The sequence below is a fragment of the Poecilia reticulata genome, chromosome 18 (assembly GCF_904066995.2).
Source record: "Poecilia reticulata chromosome 18, P_reticulata-male-v2, whole genome shotgun sequence".
Lineage (NCBI taxonomy): Eukaryota > Metazoa > Chordata > Actinopteri > Cyprinodontiformes > Poeciliidae > Poecilia > Poecilia reticulata.
Window position 1 is genome coordinate 27,668,445 of NC_088847.1, and position 12,129 is coordinate 27,680,573.

A 12,129-nucleotide genomic window follows, 5' to 3' on the forward strand; every position below is an offset into this window, starting at 1 on the left:
CAGTTTTTCAATTATGGTTGTGAAAAATGTAATGGAATCAACAAAATTGAATCAAATAATTTCTAATTCTGGATCCAATTTTTAGTGATAAGTAAATGGACCCTAAATGGGCAAACAAATGTGGGGCCACCGTGGAAAAACCCATATGGGACCCATCTGGTCTGCCCTCCTTTTGCCCATATGGGGCCCACCTGGGCATACTGGCTGGGGAGTAGGGTGCAAAGATTATACTTTGCAAAAAGTAAGGAAATAAGAAAGAAATCTAAGTCAGGATTATTAGAACAGCACATTTCAGAAACAAGGCAGTTCACACTAAAAGACATAATACAGTAACCAATTATGAAACAACCAATAAACATCAGATTTTGTCAAATGTCATCATCAAAATCATCATCCAAATACACATCAAGTATCAATATTCCACTTACTATGAATCACAGGCCCCTCTAAACAGGTGGAGGTTTTTAAGCCTGGATTTAAAGGAACTCAGTGTTTCAGCTGTTTTGTAGTTTTCTGGAAGTTTCTTCCAGATTTGTGGTGCAAAGAAACTAAATGCTGCTTCTCCACATCATAGTTACAGAAAGTTGAGTGGAAGAAAAAAGGTGTGCCTCAGAAACAGTGATGATTGCAGCCTTAAGAGAACAAAGTGTTAAATCCTGAACATTTCATGAAAATGTTTAGCAAAGAAGCTTGTTGAGGGTCCAAATACCAACAAGCCTGAAATCAGTCACTGTGGCCTTTCTGTGTCTGATTATTTTTACCACTAGAGGGAGCTCAAGAGCTGTCGTTAGGAATCTGACAGTTTTATAAATGTTGGGAGATTAATGTTATCATCTGTTTAATGTTCTTTCAGTGTATATAGTGCAAGCCAAAAGTGTCCATAGATACAACACTAGGTCTAGAACTATGAGCATAAAATATAAATATATCTAAACCCTGATTTGTGTTAACAGGATTGTCTGCAGAGTCAAACAGCCACAGACGAACCAGAGCAGAACTGCAGAAATCCTCCTTTCAGGTACAAAGCTGACTCCTTCTCACTTTATGGTTTAACTAAATCTAATCAAAATGTTACATTTCATTATATTGGCACCTTTTGACTATTCTGTATTCTACATGCATCTTGTGCTGTGACATTTTATTGGAGAAAAAATGTAAACAACATAAAATAAAATACAAAACAAGCTAAAATGCTTTATACCAAAGATCGTTCAGTGATCCTGGAACAAATTTAGGATCCACTTGAGAACAGATTAAATTGTCGATGACATTTTGATCAGTTTCTATGAATGTTGATCATATTGTTGTTTCAGCTCAGAGGATGAGGTCCAGGCTCTTCAAGCTCGCCGTCTTCTCTGTTGAAGTGATAGCTGCAGTTTGCTTTCTTGGACTTTGTGTCGTCAGCGTCTGGTGGGCTTGTTCTAAATATGGTAAATCTGAACTTTATTCAATAAATTAAACAACCAAATTTTCAAAAGAAGATTGTTAATGCAGTAGTTATTTGAGTACAGACAAGCAGAGCTGACATTACAACTGGAAACTCAAGATTTTAAATGTAGAATCTGGTTTTTATTCCAATGCTAATTAATGCTTTTACACTGGAAAACAAAATCAGATTCCAGTCCTATGAATAAATGTCATCAGTAGCATCTTAAATTGAGTTTCTTATTTGTTTGTTTTTGTCCCTAAAGTTGAGTGGAAGCAACAATCGCAAGGAATTTCATTGGATCATGAATTAACAAGAGTGACCAGCGAAGACACTCTCCTACTAAACCGTGAGACTGATGAGGTCGACAATACAGCAAACAGGACCATCGAGAATCTGCAAAAAGAGTTGGTTGATCTCAAGTCAGAGAACTTCAACAAAGACCAGATTATCCTTAAACTGTTGGGGAAAATCCAAACCAATCCACTGGATTACCCACAATTCTTCAGGTCTTCAGACCACAACTCAGAGAACAAAGAGTTTCTCGTCACAAAGCAAGACTCCTCAAAACTTCCAAGCTCCCAGAACCAAAGTGGGAAACCCGGTCTTGTTCACGCAAAACACAAAGTTGTTCGTAATCTCAGCTGTCCAGCTGTGTTGATTCCAGCAGCTTTGGTCCGAAGGGACGAGGAAACCGTTTCCCCTCCCCAAATGGTTCTCTGCACCGACCCACGTCAGAACGCTCGGTTGCTTCAGCGCAAACACTCTCTAGGGCTTCTTCCATCTTTTTGTCCCAAAAACACTTACTCTCCTCTTCCTCGTTTACCAGAGAAGTGAGGAACGTTTCAGCAAATAAGTCAAATATTTATTCATCAAAGTTTACCTCTGAAACAGGCCTTATGTTTGACAAGAGGATCAACTATGAATTCATAAGAATGATTTTGATACTGTAAATACAATACATATATTTGCTATGTGACAGTTTATTGCAAAAAAAATCACTATGAAGTCAAGAAGGCTGAGCGCTTGAGTGGATTTTCCTGCCAGAAAAACCTGCTGGATTTCTACAAATAGAATAAAATAGAAACTGAACAGGATAGAAATTCCTTCTTCCACAGAGGCTATTCTGGTGCAACAGGAAATCAAAGCTTGTTCATTCACACAAAAATTAGAATATAAAAATGCTTAAAAGTGGATTGAAGAATAAAACATTTTATTCAACATGATCTGTAGTTATTAAACAAAAACATTAGTTTTATAGAGGATTTTTTAAAGTAAAAGCTGCAGATTGACATTTTGCATCATTTTAAAATGAATCTGAATAAATAAGACTTTCTTAATGCAGTTTTGATTTTTAGAGTTTTAACATTTTTCTCTGCTGCTTTATCTTCTCAAATAATCTTTGATAGATATCAGAGTTTATTGTAGTGCAGACGAAACAGATTTCTCTAAAGTTTGTTCCTGTTGAAAGATGAAGATTAGAAACTGACATGATTTCTTAATTGAAATATTTCCTCTCATGCACAGAGGTGGTTTCTGTCCTGCTGCAGAGACATTGAATGTGTGCAATAGTTTATCTCCAAATACGTCACTGTTACATTGCTGGTTGGATAATTTAATATTTAATGTCTAACACTAGTTGGCTGGATGGAAATGTGAGATATAATTATTTTCTCAGGTTTATAAAATGCTGTGGAATGGATCAATTTTCTTATTATTGTAGTTGCATCCAGTTTCATGTTTTTATGCTCCTGCTTTTAGAGTGCACAATTTGATGTTGTTTTATAGTTTGAATTAAATGCTGTTCACGTCGGGGTCACCATTTATATTGAGGAATTGAAGGGTGGCTATTCTCAAAAATATAAGTAAGGAAAATAATACACAGAGACGTAGTTCTTGCTGCTAGGCCATAGACGAGCCGAAGATTTATTACACCCACGGAATCAGTTTCATCAGTTCAACACGTAAAATCCATTACAAAAATCTCTCCCCAGTCTCAAATTCAACAGTCTTTATACCCTCTAGTCTCCATGAGTGTTCATTGGAAGGTTTCAACCAATGGAGAAAGGGTGTTGTTTCTGCCAACAGACTCTCAGCTGCTTTTCTCCAGTGTTTGTTGGGCGACCTTTAATACGAGTCCAAATAAGGACATAAGACCTCATGTTTTCAACAGACCTAATCATCTGCTCCTTCTCAGAACTACCAAACAGACCAATTTGTTAATGCTATCCGTCGAGACCACATTCCTTCTGAGTCCATCTGTGCACTTATACACAAATGGAAGGAAGGGAGTTGGGTCAGTTTGAACTGGAGAACTGCCGAGAATCTTTTCGCAAAAACAACTCCTTAGATGGTATTTCAGCTCCAACACATCCGGTTTCATGTTTTTATGCTCCTGCTTTTAGAGTGCACAATTTGATGTTGTTTTATAGTTTGAATTAAATGCTGTTCTTTGGTCAACAGGTTCAGTTTCTGCACTATTGACCTCTGGGATGGTTTCTGGGGTCGTCCATCTTTTCTCCTGTTCCTGCTGTAGATGAGCATGTTCATGTAAACTGCTGTATTTAATATATTTATTTAGTTTTAAGCAGGTATGCAAGTTGTATATTTTTAAGTTTTAGAATAATTTTCACAAATGTGTGTTCATTTAGTCAGAATAAAATGTAAATTGTATTTATTAAAACGGTTTTATTGGGATATCATGTGGTAGAAAACAACTTTGTGCTTGAATGTAAAATATATTTATTTTTTTCCAATGGAAAAGTGCAACGTCTTCATTATGAGCAGGATAAACCAAGCAGAAGGAAAACAAAGATGAGAAAAATTACTAATAATTAACTGTTGCAGAACTCAATCAGCAAATAGAAACTTATGAAATTACTGAAACCTGCAGGAATCTTATCATGAGTAAGATGTTTAATCAAATAAAACTGAAACGGTGCCTGTGAGTTTCTTTATTTCGCTGTTTCCTTTAGATATGTTCCTTGGAACAGCTGCAGGAAGACGAACTCATCGCTCACTGTGAGTCTTCCTCTAGTCATCTGATTTTAGGAAAAAGGAAACTGAATATTGCTGTATTAAAGTGAAATCCACCGTTTGTCAAAACAGAAAAAAGAATCTCCAAATATAATTAAAATTAAAAAAAATATATAGATATTTCTATATATTTTTAGGTTGTGGGATATGTTCTTGTCTGTTTGTCTATGTGTGATTCCTAATGTAGACATTTTTATTCTCAATCCTTCTCTGTTTCTTTCTTCTCTAGACACAGGGAAACAGTTTAACATAACTTTACTTTTGTGACTAAATGAATAAGATGTAAACTAATATTTTCTTATTCTAAATGAATATTTGCTTGAGGCAAACAGAAACTCCAATCTATTGCAATTCTCTGCACAGTCAAAAACATCAATATTGTTCTTATGCCAATACATTATTAATGCTGTGATAGTGTTTCTCTAAGACTGTCCTGCTCCAGTATTTTAATTTCACCCTCATGTCTGATAGGGTGATCAGACTTTGACAGGTCAAAGGTCACCTATCATGCTGGTGCGGTTGTCGCCGTCACTCTCTCTGCAGCGTTGGGACGTACAATGTAAACTTTGGTGATGCTTTACTGCTGGCCGTGTTGCATTCATGGGCCTGGGACTAAATGTAGATGCTCACATCAGTTATAAGCTCTCCCGCTTCATAACAGTGAATTTGTGATTGCTAAATACCCTGCACAGGTTTTGAAAGAAATGTGGTAGTAACAATCTTTGCAGCATGTCAATGATCTTCTAATGACCCATCATCGGATCCAGGTGTGCTAAACCTGGATCCAAGTGAGAGAACTAAAACATACAGGATGCCGATCCTCCAGGACCCACTTCAGGGGCCACTGACAGAAATGAAACATACTGACCAGTGGCAGGTTCAGAACTGATCGGTCTTTTGGAAAATCTCCCAAACCTTTTGTCCGATCTGCTCCTGATGCAGAGTCTCATATCTGAGCTGCTGAAGCTTGGAGCTCCTTCAGCCTGGTCATGTTGTCCTGGTTTCCTCTCTCACTAGTCTCTTTCTTCCACAGTCACTCAGTCTGAGGACGACCTGAGAAGAGGCAAACGGCTGTTAATGTGCTGAACAGTTTATATGCTTCTTGTTGTCTAATTGGAAATGGAAAGATAATAGGATGGATTCCACTCTGAACTTTCACAAAGTGCCCTTAAGAACGAAACCTACCACCCAACTGTGGGAGACCGATTCCATAGAACTTAGTCACAACTTTAAGTTTCTGTTGAAATAGATGTGAACTATCAGGTCATTTCTATAGAATTTCTGCCCATGTAATTTCGTCATTTTGTGGGTGTGGCAAGACTAAAATCTCTATAAAAATCCAGTGATCCTGCAGTAAGGACTAAAGGTGCTGGCTGGCGAAGAAGACGGATCAATCTGCATCAGGTTTGCTGGTAAAATTTCTTATTGTCTTAGTGCCACTGTGAGTTTTTCTTAACATGTATGCTTTATTTTGACTTTTCCTCAGCTTGCAAATTTGCATCTTCTCATCATCTGCACCATGAAGTTGTTGGCTGTGTTCCTCCTGGTTTCCTCTGTGGTCGTTCAGGCCAGTGGTAACCGTGAGTATTTATTAAATATATTAAAGTAACACCAAGTTATGTCTTGTGGGCATTATGTTCTAGAATAAATTTAATGTTGTATTATTTTTTATGTTATAATTTGTCAGAAAATACAGTTATCATCAAACTAATGCTGCATAAACCATTTAACTGGAAGCCTGTATTTGTTTTTCATCAGCACGTATTTGCTCGACCCAGACATCCATCACCTGTCCTTCTGGCTGGACTACGATCAACAATCGCTGCTTTCTCTATGTTCCCAATAACATGACTTGGGCGGAAGCAGAGGTGATTTCCAACAACTGTGCTCTTATTTCCTGCTGCTCTCCTTTATTTCACAGTGAGAAATAAAACAGACTTTATTTACTTTTTGTGTGTTTATCTAGAAAAACTGTCTGTCCTTGGAGGCAAACCTGGCATCAGTTCACAGCAAGACCGAGTACCATCAGGTTCAGGCTCTGATAGTTGAAGATAGTGGTGAGTCCACTGAAGCCTGGATTGGAGGCTCTGATGGACAGCAGGTACTTTTACCAGTACAATTTACTTGTGAAGTATTTTATAAAACATTGAATGAAACGCGTCATCTGCTGAACTTTGTCTTGCAGGAGAAGATTTGGTTGTGGAGCGATGGAAGTCAGATGATCTACACAGACTGGTGTCCAGGGCAGCCTGATAATTCGAAAGACAACCAGAACTGTTTAGCGATGAACTGGTCAGGTAAAGACAATATCACATGAGTCTGCTTCTCAGTTGGTATCAGGACTCATGGATGAAAAGCTTATTGGGGCCTGTTATGCAATGCATGGCAGGAACTTATTGTTCTACACCCAATAAGCGGTCTCTTTCTTTATTCATTTTTCTTACGTCACCGTTAATGCGGCCCGAACCGCTGCGTGCCATCCCACAAAAGTGGTATCAAAACGTTCAGCTTGATCCCGAGAAGGGAGCTTTTACTTTTAGTGGGATTCTGAGTTAAGTGATGTTTGACTGATTTGTTGTTTTGCTCCTAGACGACACGTGCTGGGATGACCACATCTGTGATGTGACTCGGCCTTCTGTCTGCGTCAAGAAACCCTGACCACACTGAGGTTCCCCAAGAGGCCTGATGTGTAAAACAGAACCAGTGGAGGATGAATGCTAGGAGTTTCTGTTTACCTGCCTTTTTGCACCTTCATAGAAAACCCAAAAAATGTTTCTGCTTCTTTTCTGCTTATCATTTCTCTCTTCAATGCAACCTAAGGAATGAAGCGACAAGCAAACAGCAGCTGGATTGTCTCTCTGTAATAAGATCAGACTGAATGAGTTATAGGAAAGAATCATCTTAGCAAAACTTTCTGCTGTTCTTTGGCTTAGCAAAAATAAAACTTTGAGGAATCAAAACAAGATGGTGTGTGGTTTATTCTCTGTGTCTGAGATTTCTGCTTTTAAATGTTAGATTTCTTATTCACTGAGCGATTTTTACGATTTTAACGTTCCAGTTTTTCAATCATGGTTGTGAAAAATGTAATGGAATCAACAAAATTGAATCAAATAATTTCTAATTCTGGATCAAATTTATAGTGATAAGTAAATGGACCCTAAATGGGCAAACAAATGTGGGGCCACTGTGGAACCTGTGGACAATCCCATATGGGACCCCTTTTCCCCATATGGGGCCCACCTGGGCATACTGGCTGGGGAGTAGGGTGCAAAGATTATACTGGGCAAAAAGTAAGGAAATAAGAAAGAAATCTAAGTCAAGATTATTAGAACAGCACATTTCAGAAACAAGGCAGTTCACACTAAAAGACATAATACAGTAACCAATTATGAAACAACCAATAAACATTAGATTTGGTGAAAGCATTAACTAAGTTTTTTTCGTTGTTTGGGTTACCTCGAGTTGTGCAAACTGACCAAGGATCTAACTTTATGTCTAAGGTTTTTGCGCAGGTTTTAAAACAACTTGACATAAAGCATTGTCATTCTAGCGCCTATCATCCAGAAAGTCAGGGCGCACTCGAGCGTTTCCATCAGACGTTGAAGACAATGCTTCGCACCTACTGTTTGGAGTTTGAAAAAGACTGGGATGAGGATGTGCATTTACAAATGTTCGCGATACGGGAGGTGGTTCAAGAGTCTCTCGGGTTTAGCCCGTCAGACTTGGTTTTTGCTCACACGGTTCGTGGACCACCGTTTGCTTGTCCACCGTTCGTGGACAAGCAAACAGCAGCTGGATTGTCTCTCTGTAATAAGATCAGACTGAATGAGTTATAGGAAAGAATCATCTTAGCAAAACTTTCTGCTGTTCTTTGGCTTAGCAAAAATAAAACTTTGAGGAATCAAAACAAGATGGTGTGTGGTTTATTCTCTGTGTCTGAGATTTCTGCTTTTAGATGTTAGATTTCTTATTCACTGAGCGATTTTTAACATTTTAACATTCCAGTTTTTCAATCATGGTTGTGAAAAATGTAATGGAATCAACAAAATTGAATCAAATAATTTCTAATTCTGGATCAAATTTTTAGTGATAAGTAAATGGACCCTAAATGGGCAAACAAATGTGGGGCCACCGTGGAACCCGTGGACAAACCCATATGGGACCCATCTGGTCTGCCCTCCTTTTCCCCTTATGGGGCCCACCTGGGCATACTGGCTGGGGTGTAGGGTGAATGAAAATGTTTAGCAAAGAAGCTTGTTGAGGGTCCAAATACCAACGAGCCTAAAATCAGTCACTGTGGCCTTTCTGTGTCTGAATATTTTTACCACTAGAGGGAGCTCAAGAGCTGTCGTTAGGAATCTGACAGTGTTAAAAATGTTGGGAGATTAATGTTATCATCTGTTTAATGTTCTTTCAGTGTATATAGTGCAAGCCAAAAGTGTCCATACATACAAAACTAGGTCTAGAACTATGAACATAAAAGATAAATATATCTAAACCCTGATTTGTGAAAACAGGATTGTCTGCAGAGTCAAACAGCCACAGACGAACCAGAGCAGAACTGCAGAAATCCTCCTTTCAGGTACAAAGCTGACTCCTTCTCACTTTATAGGTTAACTAAATCTAATCAAAATGTTACATTTCATTATATTGGCACCTTTGGACTATTCTGTATTCTACATGTATCTTGTGCTGTGACATTTTATTGGAGAAAAAATTGCCTTACATTCACATAAAATAAAATGCACTGGCCAATAAAATTTATTCATAGGAGTGGAATCTGATGTCATTCTAAATTAAGTTTATTTTTGTCCCTAAAGTTGAGTGGAAGCAACAATCGCAAGGAATTTCATTGGATCATGAATTAACAAGAGTGACCAGCGAAGACACTCTCCTACTAAACCGTGAGACTGATGAGGTCGACAATACAGCAAACAGGACCATCGAGAATCTGCAAAAAGAGTTGGTTGATCTCAAGTCAGAGAACTTCAACAAAGACCAGATTATCCTTAAACTGTTGGGGAAAATCCAATCCAATCCACTGGATTACCCACAATTCTTCAGGTCTTCAGACCACAACTCAGAGAACGGAGAGTTTCTCGTCACAAAGCAAGACTCCTCAAAACTTCCAAGCTCCCAGAACCAAAGTGGGAAACCCGGTCTTGTTCACGCAAAACACAAAGTTGTTCGTAATCTCAGCTGTCCAGCTGTGTTGATTCCAGCAGCTTTGGTCCGAAGGGACGAGGAAACCGTTTCCCCTCCCCAAATGGTTCTCTGCACCGACCCACGTCAGAACGCTCGGTTGCTTCAGCGCAAACACTCTCTAGGGCTTCTTCCATCTTTTTGTCCCAAAAACACTTACTCTCCTCTTCCTCGTTTACCAGAGAAGTGAGGAACGTTTCAGCAAATAAGTCAAATATTTATTCATCAAAGTTTACCTCTGAAACAGGCCTTATGTTTGACAAGAGGTTCAACTATGAATTCATAAGAATGATTTTGATACAGTAAATACAATACATATATTTGCTATGTGACAGTTTATTGCAAGATAAATCACTATGAAGTCAAGAAGGCTGAGCGCTTGAGTGGATTTTCCTGCCAGAAAAACCTGCTGGATTTCTACAAATAGAATAAAAAATAGAAACTGAACAGGATATAAATTTCTTCTTCCAGAGAGGCTATTCTGGTGCAACAGGAAATCAAAGCTTGTTCATTCACACAAAAATTAGAATATAAAAATGCTTAAAAGTGGAATGAAGAATAAAACATTTTATTCAACATAATCTGTAGTTATTAAACAAAAACATTAGTTTTATAGAGGATTTTTTAAAGTAAAAACTGCCGATTGACATTTTGTATCATTTTAAAATGAATCTGAATAAATAAGACTTTCTTAATGCAGTTTTGATTTTTAGAGTTTTAACATTTTCCTCTGCTGTTTTATCTTCTCAAATAATCTTTGATAGGCGCGGTTGTATCTTTGTGAAACCTGAATGTTTTACCGCAGGCTGAACTCATCGCCCACTGTGAGTCTTCTTCTAGTCATCTGAAATTTGGAAAGAGGAAATTGAATGCTGCTGTATTAAAGTGGAATCCGCCCTTCTTTCCTCCTCTTTCAAACTATTTACCAATTGACTTGTTTTCAGCGTCACCTCAGTCTTAATTCTACAGCCAGAAACAAGACCCGAGTTATTAAACTATTTTAGTCTTAAGTGAAAATAACATGCTTCTTTTCCCCCAAACATGTTTTTTTTCAGCAGCTGATATATTCAACATCAATAACATTCATACTGAGCAGGAAAACAAGTTTCCCTCCATGAATGCTAACCTCTCCAAAACAGCTAAAAGAGCCAAAGAAAGTTTGAAGTTTGTCAAAACAGAAAAAAGAAACTCCAAATATTATCAATATATCCAAATATTATTTTTTTTAGATTGCGGGATGTGATTTTGTCTGTTTGTCTATGTGTGCTTCCTAATGTAGAGAGGAAATGTAGACATTTTTATTCTCGATCCTTCTCTGTTTTTTTTTCCTCTATAGTCACAGGGAAACAATTTAACATAACTTTACTTTTGTGACTAAATGAATAAGATGTGAACTAATATTTTCTTATTCTAAATAAATATTTGCTTGAGGCAAACAGAAACTCCAATCTATTGCAATTCTCTGCACAGTCAAAAACATCAATATTGTTCTTATGCCAATACATTATTAATGCTGTGATAGTGTTTCTCTAAGACTGTCCTGCTCCATTATTTTAATTTCAGCCTCATGTCTGATCACCAGACATAAGGTGCACAAACTTTATTGACAGGTCAAAGGTCACCTAGCATGCTGGTGCGGTTGCCACTGTCACTATCTGCAGCGTTGGGATGTACAATGTAAACTTCAGTGATGCTTTACCGCTGGCCGTGTTGCGACAGACTGGCGACCTGTCCAGGGTGACCCTGCCTCTCGCCCGGAACGTTAGCTGGAGAGGCACCAGCCCCTCCAGACCCCACTAAGGGACGAGGGTGTACAGAAAATGGATGGAGGGATGCTGCATTCATTGGCCTGGGACGAAATGTAGATGCTCGCATCAGAGCTATGCACTCTCCCGCTTGATAAAAGTGAATTTGTGATTGCTAAATACCCTCCACAGGTTTTGAAAGAAATGTGGTAGTAACAATCTTTTCAGCATGTCAATGATCTTCTAATGACCCATCATCGGATCCAGGTGTGCTAAACAAAGGAGAGAACTAAAACATGCAGGATGCCAGCCCTCCAGGACCCACTTTGGGGGCCACTGACAGAAATGAAACATACTAACCAGTGGCAAATTGGGGTTCAGTGCCTTGCCCAAGGGCACATCGACATGTGGCCGGAGGAACATACAACCGTCCGATCGCAAGTCGACTACTCTCCCCACACAGCCACAGTCGCCCCTGGTTTCCTCTCTCACTAGTCTCTTTCTTCCACAGTCACAGAGGACGACCTGAGAAGAGGCAAACGGCTGTTTATTGTGCTCAATATAAACAGTTTATCTGTTTTTGCCTTCTAGATTTAAAGGTAAAGAAAACTGGATGAATTGCACTCTGAACTTTCACAAAGTACAATTGAAAACAAAGACCACCACCCAGCCTTGAGAAACCGATTGCATAGAACTTAGTCACAACTTTCACTTCCTGTT

The 12,129-nt window shown here is 38.5% G+C and overlaps 1 protein-coding gene and 2 long non-coding RNA genes across 4 annotated transcripts in view; 2 read left to right on the forward strand and 1 right to left on the reverse strand.

Moving 5' to 3' along the window:
- The window catches only part of LOC145548953 (uncharacterized), a 105,316-nt gene that overhangs the window by 34,683 nt on the left and 58,504 nt on the right, over window positions 1-12,129 (reverse strand). Inside the window, exon 4 of one of the 2 annotated variants that reach the window (XR_014084898.1) lies at window positions 5,428-5,515. The exons of the other annotated variant lie outside the window; for it this stretch is intronic. This is a non-coding gene — a long non-coding RNA (uncharacterized LOC145548953). Of the gene's footprint in view, window positions 1-5,427; window positions 5,516-12,129 lie in introns of those variants that run through there. 2 annotated transcript variants of the gene reach the window in all.
- Window positions 949-3,687, forward strand: LOC145548959 (uncharacterized). Its single transcript, XR_014084904.1, has 3 exons — window positions 949-1,018; window positions 1,314-1,430; window positions 1,692-3,687. It is a non-coding gene; the product is annotated as an uncharacterized LOC145548959 (long non-coding RNA).
- On the forward strand, window positions 5,738-7,423 carry LOC145548952 (ladderlectin-like). The gene is made up of 6 exons (XM_081600081.1): window positions 5,738-5,866; window positions 5,949-6,042; window positions 6,221-6,330; window positions 6,429-6,563; window positions 6,648-6,759; window positions 7,053-7,423. Exons 2-6 carry the CDS (start codon window positions 5,982-5,984, stop codon window positions 7,118-7,120), a joined length of 486 nt encoding a protein of 161 aa, XP_081456207.1. The 5' UTR covers window positions 5,738-5,866; window positions 5,949-5,981; the 3' UTR covers window positions 7,121-7,423.